The 17,997-nt window shown below is 40.1% G+C and overlaps 1 protein-coding gene across 2 annotated transcripts; it reads right to left on the bottom strand.

The window, feature by feature from the left end:
- Positions 1–780: 780 nt before the first annotated feature.
- Positions 781–17,674, bottom strand: ssbp3b (single stranded DNA binding protein 3b). 2 transcript variants are annotated; one of them, XM_028027423.1, is made up of 18 exons: positions 17,492–17,674; positions 16,718–16,790; positions 16,535–16,596; positions 16,343–16,427; positions 7,537–7,626; positions 6,473–6,547; positions 6,175–6,237; positions 5,187–5,250; positions 5,042–5,115; positions 4,775–4,839; positions 4,634–4,682; positions 4,333–4,368; positions 4,183–4,237; positions 4,032–4,096; positions 2,723–2,801; positions 2,576–2,604; positions 2,342–2,443; positions 781–2,218 (listed from the first exon to the last, which is right to left on the bottom strand). In XM_028027423.1, the coding sequence occupies exons 1-18, from the start codon at positions 17,545–17,547 to the stop codon at positions 2,189–2,191; spliced, it is 1,152 nt and encodes a 383-aa protein (XP_027883224.1). In that variant the 5' UTR covers positions 17,548–17,674; the 3' UTR covers positions 781–2,188. The 2 variants fall into 2 exon arrangements, with proteins under 2 accessions (XP_027883224.1, XP_027883225.1); XM_028027424.1 differs by lacking the exon at positions 6,473–6,547.
- Positions 17,675–17,997: the final 323 nt, after the last annotated feature.

The raw sequence follows: 17,997 nt of genomic DNA, 5'->3' as shown, positions 1-17,997 counted from the left end.
TCAGTAAAATATGATTATTTAAATGGACACCAACTAAAGCAGGGGTCTCAAACTCTAGTCCTCGAGGGCAGCAGACCTACAGTTTTTAGATGTGCCACAGGTACAAAACACTGGAATGAAATGGCTTCATTACCTCCTCCTTGTGTAGATCAGTTCTCCAGAGCCTTGCTAATGACCTAATTATTCTATTCAGGTGGTGCAGCAGAGGCACATCTAAAAGTTGCAGGACTGCAGCCCTCGAGGACTGGAGTTTGAGACCCCTGAACTAAAGCCTTCACTGGATGATTGGTTAATGGGTGAGATGCTGAAACTCACAGAAAGCAGTGGGAAGATTGTAGAATTGTTAAGAAAATGTGGGTTTATCATAATCGAGATTGTAACTTTTAGCAATGGTACATCATCCTGATATCATGCAGTGCTATCTTGGATACAGCCAGGTCAACACCTCTAGTGCAGGACAACCATCTAGTCACCACAATATTCTGCAGGCTATTAAAATTACGTATCAATATTCATGTTATAGATCATTCAAATTTCCTGAGAAACTGCATTTTGGGTTTTTGCTAGTTTCAAAAACATAAAAATCACTAGAAATGAACATTTGATATGTTCTACACTTGCAGGTTTATATAGTTTTGAATCTATATCAGTATCACCCTTTGAAATGAATCACCAAAACAAATTAAGTTTACGATGGTTTCCTAATGTCTTAAGATGCACCTCCATATGTCTGCAGCACATGACCTACATTCAGCCCAAATAAAAACTCACACGGTGAAATAAGTTATTGTAAAATTATATTAACAAGCAATCTTTCCTCAATTTGAAATAAAAAAATATCAGCAAATAAAGGCAACATAGGACAGATGTGTATAATGTGTAATGTTCACAGGGAAAAAAACAAAACTAAACCAAATAAAACAAAAACTTCTCATCACATTTACAAGACTGATGCTAACTTTATAATGACCCCTACTAGAATCAGTTTAGAAAACTTTGACTAAATGAATAACTGAGGCAATATACGTAGTCAAAGTGGGATTTTTTTTTATCAAAATATAAAAATAAAAAAAAAGTTGATGGGCTAAAAGGGGGAGGGGAAATGGGGGCAATGGCGACGACCAGTGATATAAACAAATGGGCCATTTTATCGTAACAAAGCCAAAAACAGACAAAAAACACGGAAGGCTACGACGATGAGGAGCACAGAGTGTTAAGCACAGGCAGGTAAGGAGATACACACCACATCTTAAAGCAGGTGTCCACATAGAGAAGAGCAGCACTAGGTAGTATGTTGTACACAAACCCTCAGCACTCATGCACTCACTTCCTATGCCAAAGTCTGGCTTCCCCTGACAGCAAACAGCAGCCGCAGCAGTCCAGCTGTTTGAATGAAGCAGCTCAGACAGTAGAGCCGTTTAGCTGTCAACAATAGGCCGGAAAAGGATCAAACTGGATCAATAGGATATGAGAAAAAGTAAAAGCCACATTTCTCTCACACATTTTACCCTTAAAATCTCTTTAAATAGAAGGATTGGTTCAGAAGGGAATAGTACATTATTATTATTAAAGGTGGCTGCTGGGGGACATGGGGGAAAGGCAAATTCAGAATCCTATGTCACCCAACATAGTGAGATGGTATGCATGGCAAAATATATATATATATATATATATATATATATATAAAAAAAAAAAATTATAAAATAAAAAGGACAAGACAAAAACGTTCCAAGCTCACAATGCATATGCACACTCTCCAGTGTTTAAATGACAAAAGCGGATATTTCCTGCACATTTTGCACCACGAAGCGATCATTGAAATGTACAAGAGGTAAACGTCAACCTTTTTTTTTTTTTTTTCCTGTTCATTGAGGAAGGTTGATGGGACTCGGTGGCATGGAAGGGGCTTTTGCAAAAGGAACATAAAACGTGTCATGTTTGCATTTCAGTAGCTGGTTTCTGTCACATGTGGCTGTAATAGATGGAGAAAATCATCCTTCATTTTGAGTAAGGAGCAGTGGTCGCTTGCATTCTGGCATTAGTGTGGAACCAAAATGGCGCCTGTCCCTGATTTTGGCGCTGATGTGTTTTGGCCATGTTTCGGTTGCGAGTTCAGATCCTTGGAATGATGGCAAATAATGCTGGGTGGGGATGGGGGGCAATGGGACGGCGGTGGAAGGAGAGGGGGTCACACACTCATCGTCATGGTGGGAGAGTACTGTGGAAGAAACAAAGAAGAGGATAAGGACGAATAACGACACAGGTTTTCAGGCCAACGTGTTCCCTGAAGCTTTACTGCTACCGTCATTGGTGAGGAGCCTAAAAAAGAAAAGCCACTCACGTTCTCACTCTGGAAGGAGTGGAGGAAGTTTCCACTCAGCTCTCCGTCATCCCGTGGGGTCCCGGGAGGATTGCTAATGCCACTTAAATTGTTTGGGGAATTCTGGAAGCAAGAAGATCACAGTCTGCTTTTCTTTCTTCTTAAATGTACAGGACAGCATTCCACTTTAAAATAGATAAAGGTCTAAAATGAAAACAAAAAAAACAAACAGAAGAGTATGGCCACATGATTTACCTTGTTCATTCCATCCATGTCTCCAGAGCCTGCACAAGAAAGCAACCATGATAAGAAAAAAGAAACATGTGCCGAGTTTTGATATTTATGGAAGTCAAAGCATTACAACATGTGTGTGTGTTGATCTTTAATAGCTTGTAGTGTTACCTAGTGATCCATTCATGTGGTGTGGTTCCATCCCAGCCATGGCTCCCAGGGGCCCGTCAGAGCCCGGGCCCATAGGGAACTGAGGGGGTAAAAAAGTGACAATGACTCACTTACACTAGCACCACAGCACAGGCTGTTGTATTAATGCAACTTTACTACATGCTCCAAAGCCAACTACGGTTATTGTAAAGTTAAAAATTAGATGAGCAGCAGGAAAGTTAAATGTTGTAAAGCAGTAACGACGCAAATGCCCAGCACAAGAAGAAGAAAGAGCTCCAAACCAGAGCGGCTCAAAAACAGAACTGGAGAGTTCCTTTTTTTCTTCTTGGTGCTACTGAAGGAAAGTTAAGTGGAGGGAAAAAGTGTAATAGAAAAACTTGAACAGAAGGCCAGTTACCAGTCCATGTGCTAATAAAACTCATGAGCTGGGTTTTGTTTTTTAAAAATCAAGTCTGATTTTTAAAAAAAGCCACTAAAACTTACAATTAAAACTGATTCAGCAGGGAAATGGAATCAGTGTTTCTCAGGGTTTTTTTATGTTTATTCACAGTTATAATTTAAAATATTTCAAAATCTGTTAAAACACTGACGATATTTCAGTGTTTCTACATATTCCAATCTGTTTAATTTAATTTGCTCAGTCACTTTCTAGCATAATACTGGTTTTTATCTGACTGGGCAGCTTTCAGCAATTGCAATACCACTTTCTAAAGTAATATTCACATTTCTAGGCATGCAGTAAATTCAGGCCTGTTGTAGGATGACCTTCATCACAACAGTGAGTTTTAGCAAACTACTTATTCAATATGCCTTTTGCTGGATGAAGGAGCTGGAGGTAAATAATGACATTTAATAGAATAAAACAGTGTTAGGATAAACTGTATTCTGTGAAAGGCTTGCAGAAAAAGCTGAACATAACTTTGTCATAACCTTGCAGAAACACAATTTTAGTATCTTGTTTAAATAAATTCTCCATGTGTGATTCCTGCAGGTCATTGCCAATCAGGCATCAGCTGGTCTGAACTGCTTTTAAGTATTGTTTGAAACAATAATTCTAACAATTATTGTTTCAAACAATTATTGTTTGACGTGTCCAGAACTGGTTCTAGAACTGGAACTTTGGAGTTTTATTCAAACACTTAAACCCTGAAAACACAAGAAAGCATGAATCCTTCTTATAGGAAATGTTTTTTTCCTGCATGGTCCCATTTCATTCACAAGTCTGACTTTTTAAATGGTTATCTGTAAAAAGATGCATATTATAAAAGCCACCACATCAACTAGATGAAATTAAGGTGGATATTCTTACATTATTTCGGTTGCCTGGTCCAGTGTTGATCATAGTATACAAGTTGTCACCAGAGTTGTTTGAGTCTGAGGGGATAAAATGACATCATACATGAAAATGTGTGGCAGGAGAACACGTCTGAAAGCAGGCATTTCATATGAGAAGTACCAACCTGCAGGGCTGGGCATAATGGGAGTTCCAGGAGGACCTCCACCGCCAGATGCCCCCTTTGGAAAAACAAATGCAGACACATTACAGGTATTTATTCAAGAAATAAAACCATTTCTGTAAAATGTGCCAGACTTGAAGCGTCCATCCTCACCCCGTATGCGCCAGGAGAGGGTGATGAGTAAGGCATCTGAAACCAAAGACAGAAACATTATAGACTGAGAGAGAGAGAGAGAGCAAACCCTTTCTACACCTCGAGTTGTCATCATTTATCATCCCATCACTCTAATGCCATTACAGCTGGCTGTTCAAACGTCTGTGGAAACTATGACACATAATACCACAATTACATCCCCAGACCAGAAGAGAGATGGGGGAAAAAAAAAAAAAAAAGCAATCCGAAACATAATTTCTCTGACCGTATGCGTGTGTTTTGTGGTGCAGTCCGTACTCACAGTGTTGGCATTGTTAGGATTGGGCCATGGTCGACCTGTCGCTTGGCCCCTAAAAGGTAAAAATCTTGGGTTGTTTTTTTTTTTTTTTTTACTTATGCAGAAAATTGTGCAAAAAATCTTTCAAAGGACCAAAGATCTCACATGTTCACTCCTGGCATACCAGGACCCATCGCGTTGTGTGGAGGCCTCATTCCACCGCCGAAGTTCTGAAGAGACATCCCAACTTTTAACAATAAATCTCATTTCAGACAACATTAGATGCAATTTGGTTGCTGTGGTAACACAGCTAGCCACTAATGTCAACAAAAAGAATTAGCTTATGGCTTGGCGTCTGCACAGAAACTGACAAAAAGGACGTCGTGATCATGAAGAAAGCAGCAATGTATTCTGCACAAACTGAGAGCCTACCTGAGGGCCGGGCCCCATGGGCCCCATGCCACGAGGGCCACTCATTCTCTGCATTGGCCCCAAATTAGGATGGCCTGGAGGAATAAAGGGGACTTTTAGTAAACCAGACAAAAATATGAATAGTAGATGTGGTGCAAATCTGTACCTTGTGGTCGTGTAGGATCCATGTTGGGCAACATGGGATGAGGACCAGGTCCTCCGCCAGGGGTCTGGGAGAAACAAAACACAAATATGGTGTAACTAGGGTTTTAAGTTAAAATATGCTAAGCATCACAAAAACCTGTTTTTTTTTCTAGCTAGTTTCAGGATTCCCATTTGTCATGTCAAAATCTAAGACATTTCAAACTTCACAATTAATCTGTCTTTTCTCATCTATTCCCTAAAGTACGAATACAAAAACTACATAATGAATTTATAGCAAAATGTGTACAGTGGTCAGAGTTTAAATACAGGATATGCAAAACATGAATGCCGAAATGGAGGAAGAAGGATGCGTTCACACCAACCCTGTTTAGTTAGCTTTAATCAAACTCTTGTTCGTTTGCCTTGAAAGTTTGGTTCGTTTGGGGATATGTGAATACGTAATCAAACTAATGTGGACCAAAATAGCAAACTCTATACCGCTTTGTTTAAAAAAACCTTTGTCTCGGTTTGATTTAAGTGAACTCTGCCGCAGTTTGAATGTATATATGGATGGATTCAGACCACTCCAAAAGCTCCAAAAAGCTTTTAGAGTAGACTATAGCGCAGGGCATTCTGGGTTAATACAACCAAAACAAATGCGAGAGTCCAGCTTTCATGGTCTTTTACCAAAGACAAAACCAACCACTAAAATTTGACACTACGCAATTTTTATTTATATTTTGTGAAAAAGGAAGTTACGCTCATGTCTTCTTCAGAGATTTTCAAGTCATTTCCTTCAGTAGTTCTTGGTGTAGCGCCACCACTGGCAACCAAACCCTTTGGTCTGGTTGGTTTGACACAGTGCAGTGTGAACCCAAACCGCACCCGGTGAAAATGTAACAAATGTTGAAATTTTGGTCCCCAGGCGAACCGAGTCTATCAACCAACCAGGTGTGAAAACACCCTTAGATCAGAGATCCACCCTGCTGTGAAAGAGGTGTGTACGCTACCTGGTTGGGCATCCTCATGGGGGGACCTCTCGGGCCTCCAGCGAAACGAGGCGACATGAAGGACTACAACACAAACACAAGGTTTCTTTATTCCAAACATGAAATTCAGGTAACATTGCTCTAATTTCCTTTGATGAACTGTGAACTGTAAAAGCTGCTAACGCATCGGAAGCTTGAGCAAATGTCGGAGCATGAAGCATCACATTCGAGAATCTGTGTTCCCACATGATTGCAGACAGAATAACAAGAGAGAAGGAAGACCAGAAAGAAATGAAGAAGGAAAGAAAGATAGCATTACCTGACTGTGTGGTCCCATCATACTGTTAGGGGGAGGAGGCTGAGGGTGAGGAGAGCCCTGGGGACCAGGTGGACCCTGCAGCATCACGCAGAATGATGAGGCAGGGAGAGGGGAGACAGAAAAGAGACAGGGAAGTGGGGGGTGAGTCAAAAAAGCGAAAAGGAGAATCCAAGAAGGAGCATCGAGAGAAGCAAGGTTACTACAGGGCAGAGGACAGCTGAAATGCCAGAACCAAAGCGTGGTGCCAAAACGTACAAAGACATGGTGCTCATTTTCATGTACAAAGCAGAGGAGAACAAGCAAATGATAGCCCGGAACGAGAGAAAAGAGACAGTGATGGAGAGGATGTGGGCTCTTTCGCCTGTCACTCAAGGCATTAAGAAGCCTGCTGCATACAGCATGTTATCAGCGCTAATTTCCCTGAATTAACAGCATCAATTAAGCTGTATGCAATTAGCTTTACAACAACACTAAATACTGGCACTTTGGCACTAATGTTGCTGATCTGACAGAATGAGAGAGGCTAATTGAGCTGCCTCATTTGCTTTTTGCTATGGTTAGTGAGACTGTGTGTGTGCTCATTTATGGTTGTCAAAATGACTTCTGATATTAACCAGAGGGCGGGAAAAAATGATTCACTGAGTCGTTGTCGCTTGTAATTAATTAAAAAAAAAAGGAAAGAAGTCTATTGGATTAGTGATGAATCGCTTCCCCAACAAGTCAGTTCCACACAGGTGCCTGTAAAGACTTTATTCTCTAGAGTTATCGATTTACACTAGGTGCTGCACCTTTCGATTTCTCCATTAGAGGGAAATGGCCGGACCACACCCGCCTGTTTACAACACAGGAGGGGTTGGGACTGACAGAACATCCACGTTTATAAAAAGTCTGCCAAGCTAAGCAGAGTAAATCTAACACATTCAGAAGCGCTGGTGTAGAAAGATTGTACAACACACTAAATATCAGGGTCAAAACATGGAAGACGGAGACATGATGAAGATCTACTTATTTAATTCTGGCGTAAATAAAAACGTTTGAATCAGTTTAAGTGTGGATGGACTTACTTGGAAAAAGCCCGGTGGCATCGGTCCCCCTGGCATGCCCTCACCTGGAGGCATCCCCCCCATCACGGGGCTGGGCGCTGCTGCAGCACTCTGACAAGCATCAAAAATGAAACCGCTTATTGTTCTGCGCAATGTGAGCTCATGGTTACACAAACTGCTGCTTTCATGAGCCTCATATGAACACGTGAATGAAAACCCTCCATGTATTTCCTGTAGGAGCTTAACCAACTGACATGTTGCAGTCTCAGAGCCTCAATAAGGTATTGATGGGGTCTTTATAGAGGTCTGAGTCCTGCTGATTGGGATCCAGCCCGATCAGATAAGTATCAGAGGGATGCACTGAGTCAGAGGCTCCAAAGTGCTGCTGCACAGCAGGGGCAAGTTGGGCCTATTTCCTGCTCAAACCGCAGCCCTAATTCACTAATGTGCCATTTGCTTTGGTCACACGCTCCTAATTGACTGAGTTTTTCTTCCCTGCAGCTGAAACAATCCGAGATGAGCTAATGTCTTCTGAGCTGTGGGGTTTAGCTTCCAGGGAACAGCAACTGAAGCTGATCTTACCCCAGATTGTTGCGGGTAGACGGAGGCGAACAGGCAACAAAAACGACAAGAACATGTGTATCAGCATCCACGGTGGCAGAGCTGTGCTGTAGCGTCTCACAGGCCTGCAGACATCACTGGTCAATAGCCAACACTCTCCTTTTTATCGACTGCACCCTCCCTAATTATATCTGCTCAGGCGGCCCCTGTGAAATACCTCAGTGAGGAGAGAAGTGAGACCACAGGGAAATGTCGGTTCCCTCAGAGACGGGAGACACGCACGCACGCTGTTTTTTTTTTTTTTTTTTTTTTTTTTGCTGAGCTCTGATCCCAAGTCAAAGATTCATTTTAATGAAAAACAAGAGATGTAAATTTGGTGACAGAAATCTGATCTTTTCCAACTAGTGAATGCACCCAATTGTACCGAGTAACCGTGACAACAACTCCTTCCGGGTTGTTAGAGGGAAGAAGACTCAAAGTTCAGTATAAGTTTTAATGTGAAGTTATTGCAAGCATAAAGACGTTGAAATGCTATTTAAAAGTATATATTTGCAATGACTTGTCAAGACCTCTATGCAGTCTATGTCTATGAGAGAGAGCAACATTTTCAACAGATAACAGGAAGGCTGTACAGGGCATTTATCATATTGTTTATCATATTAAATTTCCTATGATAACAATTTGGATTTATCTTTGTCACAATAAATCCAATTAATGAGGTTTAAAACCCCCACAAAACTGTCTGTATTGTCAGCATTGATAGTGTCACCATTTTCTCCACTGCTTGTTCAATGAAAGCATCAATGAATAAACTATGGTTACCTTGTGCGGTTTAGGGATACAAATCACGCTTCTTTATGAGACTGGAGTCCTAAAGAAGCGCATTACAATTGGGAATGTTTTACAAAAGCATTATTTGTGTTTGTGAAAAACAAAAAAAACACAAATAATGCGTTAAGTGTGTTTCTAAAAAATAGAAGTAAATACTTATCGCCACTTTATCGTTATTGCAATAGTACTACAAAAATAGTGAGCTAAAGCTAAGTTCATATAGCTAAACCCTACTAAACAGAATACAACAAAGTTGCCATTTTATCCTTTAGAGCCGTCAGGATTGACATTTTGTAAGGAACAGAGACTGTTAGCCAAGCAAATCGACATAATGCTGAAAAAATGAGTAAGATGTTAACTCCATGACAATTTTGTCTTTGTTTTAAAAATATCAAAACCCTATCTTATGGATTCAGTGGAATAAGGTGTCTGCTTTATCACTCACACTGTGTGACATTGCCTCTGCTCTCATAGTCATAATAACCCCTCAATTTTCAGGAAGAAACTGTAATAGCCTGAAATATGCACTGACACATCAAACGCTAACACAAACCAGAAATCAAAAATTGCCACTAAATTCAGGTCGGAGTAATTTCCCCCATTTCTGCTGTGACATACGACGTCTTCTAAAAGCAGCAGCTGCACAAACCCTGTAGAGACGGGATGATCAGGCCTCATAAAGGTCTGATCCAGCAAACACAGACGTGTTTTCTTTACCATCTCTGCAACTTCAGTCAATTCCGTGTTAAAAATGTATGCAGCTACAACAAGTGACATTGTTTCATTTCATACGTCATATTCATATGGAAATATTTAAACACACAGCTGAGATGATGTTCTGAACTCGAACTGGATTAGAAAGAGCAAAACTTAACAGAACTATTTAGCATGTTCACACTGGTTTATTATACTGCAATCAGTGCCCTCAAACATTTAATCACGAGGCTTGTTGTTTATCTTTGTGGAAAGCATTCACTTTATAACACACAGACCTGCAAACATGACGTCAACAGAACATGATATTTACATGCAAGCATCCTGGTGTCCATTACGTCAGGATTTAACGTTGCCGTTTCTGTCAGGTATACTATCCAACCAGCACATTTTGAAACACTTCCTGTAAAGCAGATCGTCTTCACATCGAGAAATCAATAAATATCTTTTGGACCCGACGCTGAAGTCTGCACCACGCAGGAGGAACCCACACAACGAAAACACCACGAGAATGAAACAAAATGCTTTTGCATAAAATATAAAACTCAACCCGTTTCACAAGGCGAGAACTGCTCAGACCAGTCAGAGCGAAGGATGACGTTAGGACTGCACCCATTAAGCAGACGTGGAGAGAGTCATCCAGTAATATGGTTATCTAACCTGCGAGGACTGGCAGGTGTACCAACAGAACAGCACTGTGGGAGATTAATTCAAAAATTACATAATAATCATTTTTTGCCATAGTGAAAATCTGGCGCTAATAATGTCTTTGACAGCATGAAATTCAGCTGCATCTTTGTCATGCTATTGCTATTCTGATGGTAGCATTAACTAGTTCACAAAGACACCCAACACAGGTATCTAAATGCATCAAAATTGTTTGTTTTTTTCTTTTTTTTTTGTGAAGACAGAATAATATTTTGAGATTTTCCTCCCTAAGCCTTGTACAGGTTTGCCAGTGCTCTGCAAAGTTTATGTGGGTGTGTGCTCTGCTTCTCTGTGCAGCCACAGCAGACCTCCCCCACCCCACCATTCCCCGCTCGCTGCGGCTTTTCAGTGACAAGACACGACTAAAAATAATTGAATCATTTTGCCAACACAGAAAGTGAGAAAAGCAGACAAGCTAAAGCAAACCTGGGAAAGAGGCTTCCAATCTAAAGATCAGTACTGTGAATAGATAATAATCGTCTTCTAAAGGCATCTCAGACAAAACACTTTCTAAAAAAAACAACAACTAAGAATTAAGAGTCACAGGATTGTAGGGGAAAATGTAGCATTTCTATAGAGTCAATTATTTTGTCACATATTTTTGCCCAACCAGATTTTGACAAAGCTTGGTGTAATAACTTTTATTTATTAGTCTGCTTACGTTACATATTCAGTATGCTAGTGTATGGATTAAACTGGTTACCTGCACTTAACCAGCAAATTACATTACAAAAATAAATAAGGCATTTACAAGTAAGATGGTTAAACTAAGTTTAAACATAAACACCATAATTAAAGAGTATTTAGTTTTAAGCATCAGTATTTCTGTACTTCAAAAACCACTGGAGATTTTGGTTGGATCGAATATTTTCCCACCAATTTTCTAAAGAAATCTAGAATCTCTTTTTTTGTTTTTCAGGTGGTCGACTCCACAGCTGAAGCATAAAATGATTTTGAATGCTTCGTCACTAAATCTATTGAAACTATTTTCAATACATTATAACTCTAATGTATTGATTTAATGTTATTTTTTAGTCCTATGACCATTGAGGAGAATACACTATAAAGTGCAACACTGAAAAATATAGAAGTAAAAAACTATTTTAATGCAATTTGTCTGCAAACTTAAAAGAATTAAGAAGAATAAGCGTCACTTAAATAAATATTGGCCAAAAAATTTGGTTTTAATTTATTAATATAATCAACCAGTGCTGTTATGACCTATAACGAGGTCATAACCTCTCATAATTCAAACAAACACAACATACAATCACAATAACTACATATTCAATTTGAGCATTTTTTAAGGTTATCTCCATAATAATTCCACTAAAACACCAGTAACCACCTAGACAAACTGGTACATTAAGCTAAATGTGTACAAATTGGTTTATTTATGGGGACAAAATGGAAGTGGGAAGGGATGAATGGAAATGTGTGAAAACAAAATGGGGGCGATCAACTGGCAAAGGAGTGAAAAGACCCAGAGCAAACAGAACCTCATTCAAAGCCCCTAAACAATGAATGTCTCCGTGGAAATAAATCTAGACCACATACCGACATTCCCTAAATACATTGAACAAACTCCTCCTGATTTAGTCAAGGTAACAAGTGAATTTTGTCTAATTGTTATACTGCTTATGTCAATTTCAATAATTACAAGGGTTGCACAATATGAAGCAAATATATACACAGCTCAGCTCTGAGAATATTGATGAAGATTAATCAACATTTTCTGCCTCCTTTCTTCAACTTAAACCCCTACACTGAGTCTGTCATTAGTCTGTGAGCTCTAGTATCTCAGCCACTTAATGTATAAATCAGGTTTGAGCATTAAGGCCCATCCGGTGGGTCAAATATATTTTTAGCTTAATACAGCAATTCAATTAATTGCACAACTCAAAAACCTGCAGAGCTATTTATACATTTTTCTTCTGGAAAGAGTGTGTTGAATGTTCTAGCCAAACAAAACTGGAGACAAAGGCTGATTTACAGTTCTGACTTCATTTATACGGATTCAACCCCCATGCTGGCCATCGCGACAGAAACCTTCCTGTGCGCTAAAGCAGTAAATTCCTGTAAAGATGAAACTTTAACATGTCTACCAAATGATTACACAATGCAAATGTTTAAAATTCTTGCTGCAGAAGAGCATACAACAGTGAAAAAACAAACAAACAAAAAAAAAAAGCAATGTACATGGGGAGATCCAGGCATTTTTCGCTAGATCTTTATCACATGCTTGTAAACCCCACAGCTGTGCTGGGTGGACTGTCCCAAACTGACTGATGCTGCTCGCTGTTTAAACGAGCTTCGTCTCTACAGACTTTCTGGAATCAGAAAGAGGCAGATGTCTTACCGTGGCCTGAGGCGCAGCCCCCTTGTCTGGGGCCTTCTTTGCAACAACCCAGGAGGCTATCCTTCCCCCCTATAGTCATGATTCAGCACATGTACATGTGTGTACTTCAAAGCTCTCAAGGCGTCTCAGCCAAATAAATACTTAGATCACTGAAAGATGTTAGAAAAGGGCAGCAATGGCGGATGTGATTCTTTTCCAACAACAAAGAGATTAGGGTTGGCAACTGAGCATGTTGGAGGAAGAAAAAAAAAAAAAAGAGGAGTGTGAGGATGACCAAGAAGCTGTATGGAGGAAGCAGAGAGACGAGCAGAAAGAAGAAAACTCTAACATTTTAATCGGACAAAGGAGAAATGATGTGGGTGTTTCAGCCGCTGTAGAGACCACCCAACAGCCTGCACGCCTTTAAAAGCCTCACTTCTTCCACTGAAACCGGCGCTCAAAAGAAACCAGCTCGTATGTTTAGCTTGTAAATGTTTAACCATCAATCAACACCATAAAACCCGACTGGATGCTCTCTCTCCCTCTATAGTCACTCTCCTCTGATTCTCATCTCTCTCCTCCCCCCAGTTTTTTTTTTTTTTATTCCCTCGGCTCCTTCGCTGTGGTGGATGCTGGGCATATGCCACAATGCCACTCCCTTTTCCTTTTTCCAATCTGCCCTCAGCTTGGTGACAGCCATCAATCAGCAGCTGCGCCATGGCGACGGAGCCCTCGGGGAGCGCTCGGCAGACCCGGAGTGAATATGCCGGGGCTTTACGATCCCTGCTGGCTAACAGAAAGGCACTCACCTCCCCCACACCGAGACAAAGGCAAGGGTCCAATGACTACTACTGTCCACAAGCGCGCACACACACAGAGACCCATACTCGATTGACCCCTAATAATCACAAAGAGACAACATCGGAGCACAGCGCAGCCACAAGATGTTGGAGAGGAACTCGCAGAGCTCTACACTGTTTTACCGCTGCTTCGTTGGCCTAATGTTTTCCAGGAGAGGAAAATTGTCTCAGTCAAAGCAATTTAAAGGTCTTACACCAGGAGTGGGCAATTATTCTCCCCAATGGGCCAAATAAGGAACTGTGGCTGTTGTCAAGGGCCAAACTATCGGCTTGATGTGATTTTCCCCAATTTAGGTTTGCTAAAAATAAACTGTAAATGTAATTTTTCTGGCAACAGTGCAACGAAGCAAGCTGTGATCTACCGTCACGACAACTAAACATTTGTATTGACTTAAGCATAAATGTTTATCCTTTACATCCTTTTAAAAACATCTGCACTAAAAGTTGTACTTTGTGAAAACAAGCCTGCTTTACACCAACAGAACATCCCACTTCTGATTTTGCACATAAATATTTCAGCTTCATTTCTAGTTAAAAACTCCACCTCCTTTCCTGATCTGCCTTTTTTTCAGTATAAATTGATGTGTCTTGGAGAATCTTGCTCTATTTATCAGAATGACAGTATAATGTAGCTACCAAAAACACAAAACAAAAGAATTCCCTTCAAAATAAAAGCAGCATCTACAAAGTCGAGTACAAGATTAAGACTTTATTCATGTTAAATTTCATGTTTTTATTTGTGTCAGTCGAGGACACAGGTCTTATTTACACTGCGTATTTAAAACATTGTTGATACTTTACAAAAATAAATTACTTATAACCTTAAAGGCTTTCCCATCGTGCCATAAGATTTAAAAAACCGATATCAGAATCAGTTTCCCCTTAAAGGACTCTGATCAGTAATAGAGAGAAATGGTTCATGCCCTTTTGTTCATTTAATTCATTAAAACTGAGAACTCAGAATTTTGATACTGTTAAGACATCAAACAAAATGCATACTTTAAAGCCCTTCTTTAAGTTTAAAAAAAAGGAAAACAAAAATCTCAAGTTTAGAGATATATCCTTCGTAACTCCTTCATTTTCTGCTGCATTCAAAAGTAGCATCTCCAACAAATAACCTGTGAGATTTATTCTCTCAGATATTATAGTTCTTCTGAGTAAAACAAATAAAACCAATTAGAAGTTGGTGTCAATCAGAAAAGTGTGACCAGCGCATCTCTAAAGTTTAACACTTTTTTGTCAATGTCAAAGCATAAAATACAAGAAAGAAAACAAGCAAGAAGAAAAACATGGCTGGCTGTCAAAGTAAATAACTTCTCCTGAATGACTGGAAATGATAACCCACCCACCAACAATCCAATCTGCAAAGACATCTCGGTTTTAACCCTCTGCTGACCACAGCTCCACTCACAGTCATGGGTTACCCTAAATTATGCTCAAAACTCTTAACCTCAAATGTTCTTTCAGCACTCATTCTGACAAATCCTGAACTTATTTAATTTACTTAGTGTGCAATTACTGCTTAACCTTCCAAAAAGAAAAGAAAAATACAAGTTGGAGAGAAAGGACGGAAGCCGCAAACAAGCAGTCCACACTTTCTTCAATCGGAAGAAGATTTTTTTTTTTTAGATGTTCTTTTTTGAGTGCTGGTTCAAAGCAGGAAACAGCAAATGAAAGCAACCACTGCCCCGTTCCATCTCCAAAATAGCATAATTATCAACATGCAAAACACCCTTATCATGCAAATATGAAAATATTGCAATAGGAGAAGCAATGTACAACCAAATGAGGCACAAATTGTGAGTGACGTCTCATAAAGGGAGCACACAGATCTGCCAACTGCTGCTCTTTCAGATCCATTAGAATTATGACTCTGCATGCACTATGTTTCAACATGTACTTGAGCTGACACACTAGCAGGCAGCCAAAGATTATTATCAAAACAAAAATGAAGTTGTGTGCAGAAATATTCTAATAATGTGTCTAAACCTTTTTCCCCTTCCACAATGGAGGCGGGGATTAGAGGAACAGGTCTGACTCAGGAAATGCTGACTTCAGCTTCATTTTCCTAGAAACCTATGAAGCTCGTTGTTTGTCCACTGACAAAAAGTGGTCCAATCTGCTCATGTTTTGAAGCACAACTGTGCAGAATGATAAGAAAGTACTAAAAAAAAAAAACATACTTTAAAAAAAAATCATGCAGAAAATATTTTTATTCCTAAAACAGACCAGAACTACCCACAAGTGACCAGGTATTGTGTACGTTCAAGAACTCATGTTTTGTTAGGACAGGAACATATGAAGAGAGAGATAATCGTTTTCCGAAATGAGATGATTAAAAAAAAAAAAAAAAAACCCAGACTTTAGCTGCAAATGTGGTGTTTTGATTATATTACATTATATAAATCAAAAAAGGAGATGAACCAATATAGATAACCATAACCAGTTTTCTTTGACTCTGACCTGCTGATTCTAACTTTTTTTGGTGAAAAAAATAGCTGCAGATTGATTAATGGGGACAGTTTCTTTCAATCCAACAGAGAATTTTCCCATTTTAGACGTCAAAACCTTTATGTTTTTCTGAAGCTCACAAAACCTGCATTAAAGAAAATTAAGTTAGTTGATTTGTTTGTAGGCAAAGAGTGGATTTGATGCATTTATTGAACAGAGGAAAAACCGTATAGATTTTTTCAGTATTTGATCTTGAGATCAAGGGAGGAAAAGGATATCTGGCTGATTGATTGATAAACCTCAAGGTGGAAAAAAAGGAATGTCTCTACGACTTCAAAAAGAGCTCCATGTGATTGCTACTCACATAGTCATGGAAGGCCTTTGCTTCGCTGGAGTGGTCACATGTCTCTCTCCTCTCGGGTGCAGCACAATACAAGTCCCAGAAAACACTGTAGACAAGAGGAGGGTATGAGGGGGTGCGGGAGGTCATGAAGCAACTGAAACACCACAAACAAGCCTTGGACACTGTGCTACAGTACGACGAAATGAGACTCACCACCACCAGGAATGTAGGAATCCAGGGGGCTCTCCAAGGGTTATGTTTTTCTCCCATCGGATCTATGACAGGTTTTTACAAACGATCAACAGACTTCAGTTAAGACTGATCTTTTTGTTAAAAAAAGCATTTCAATAAAGTGTTGAAAACAGGGTTGAACTTTTACCCCCAAATTCCACATACCTCTGATAAAAAGGTCTGTGCAGACTTCTGTGCTCCTATGTGTAACAAATATTCATAGACATATAGAGCCAACCTGTGTAGGAAAACAGAATATTTTTAAAAAATTGAAAAAGTGATAATAATGTGTGGCTTGGTCTTATAAACATATTGCTATAAGGTTAATTCTTCCTGCAAAATGAAGAGTAGGTGAGCTGAGTCGACTACAGGCCCTGGGAACAATGGCTGCCAAATAGCTCAAGCCAAAAATTAAATGGGGACTGGAAAACAAGCCAAGCCTGTTGAAGGTTTGCAGCATTTAATGTTGCCTAGCTGGTAAATAAACTATATAATTTAAAGCATAAAAAGCAGTCCGAGAATGCTGTGTGTTAGCTTGTGTCTTAGTGGGACTGATGGGGCTGAGGGTGATAAAAAGCGAAGCCTATCCAGGCAGAGAGCGCAACAGAGAAAACAATGCACTGTAGCGCCGCGATGTTATTGTTTTCTCATTTTCCGTGCTCTCGTTTCGGACAACCCCGAAAAACGTCTCAGAGAGTTCGCTTTAAACACAAACCAGACCGCCCCTGGAGTCTACGGTGGCTGTGCGGAGAACAACAGCAGAAAGCTAAAGGCAGAAGAAACACAGCTCGGAAGAGGAATGGCGAGCAGACAAGGCGGTTCATTCAATTCCATCCTCGGCAGGAGGAAATCGCCTCTTGCTAGCCTATATCCAGCAAACAACACAAAGCAACTTAGCGGGCGGAAAAATACGGAATAAATAAACGTTTCTCGGCTTACTTTTCTCGCGCTTGGCTGTCCGACGGCACCGGGGTGCCTTTGCCTTTGGGGAACATTGTTTTGTGTGGGAGGACGCCCGCCTTCTCTTTCTTTTTTTCGCTATTTCATCTGTCAGACCATCGCGGCCGCCAACCGCACTCCTCCTCGATCCAACGACTCAACCGAGCCTGGTCCGGGGGAAGAGGCGGGGCCACCGCGAGCGGCAGGACAGGCGACCAATGAGAACCCAGCGATCTCATTAAGACCCGCCTTTTTGTGCTCTCTGTTTACAGTTCTGACGTCGATAGCTTCAGTTTCAAAGAGCTCGATTTAAGGAACAAATTCACTGTTCCCTTACTAATTGGCCCATAATTAACAACACACTGACTATTCTGGTTTTTTTGTTAATAATTTTTAACAAGAGAGTAGATATTTGTGTTTCAAATGTCGTTACATATGTAAACCATGAAGCAGGATGTAGTTTCTTTTATTTGGTCAATCAAGTAGTAGAGATTACACAACATGTA

Source organism: Xiphophorus couchianus, chromosome 9 (genome assembly GCF_001444195.1).
Source record: "Xiphophorus couchianus chromosome 9, X_couchianus-1.0, whole genome shotgun sequence".
NCBI classification, from domain to species: domain Eukaryota; kingdom Metazoa; phylum Chordata; class Actinopteri; order Cyprinodontiformes; family Poeciliidae; genus Xiphophorus; species Xiphophorus couchianus.
This window is presented reverse-complemented; position numbering and strand designations above follow the sequence as displayed.

Excerpts from the sequence above, each read along its gene's own strand:
- ssbp3b (XM_028027423.1), bottom strand. The coding sequence starts at position 17,547 with ATGTTCCCCAAAGGCAAAGGCACCCCGGTGCCGTCGGACAGCCAAGCG. Across the intron at positions 6,238-6,472 it reads TGATGGGACCACACAGTCAG|TCCTTCATGTCGCCTCGTTT; the intron begins GTAATGCTATCT and ends TTTGTGTTGTAG. Across the intron at positions 2,802-4,031 it reads GACCAGGCAACCGAAATAAT|TTCCCTATGGGCCCGGGCTC; the intron begins GTAAGAATATCC and ends TTACCCCCTCAG.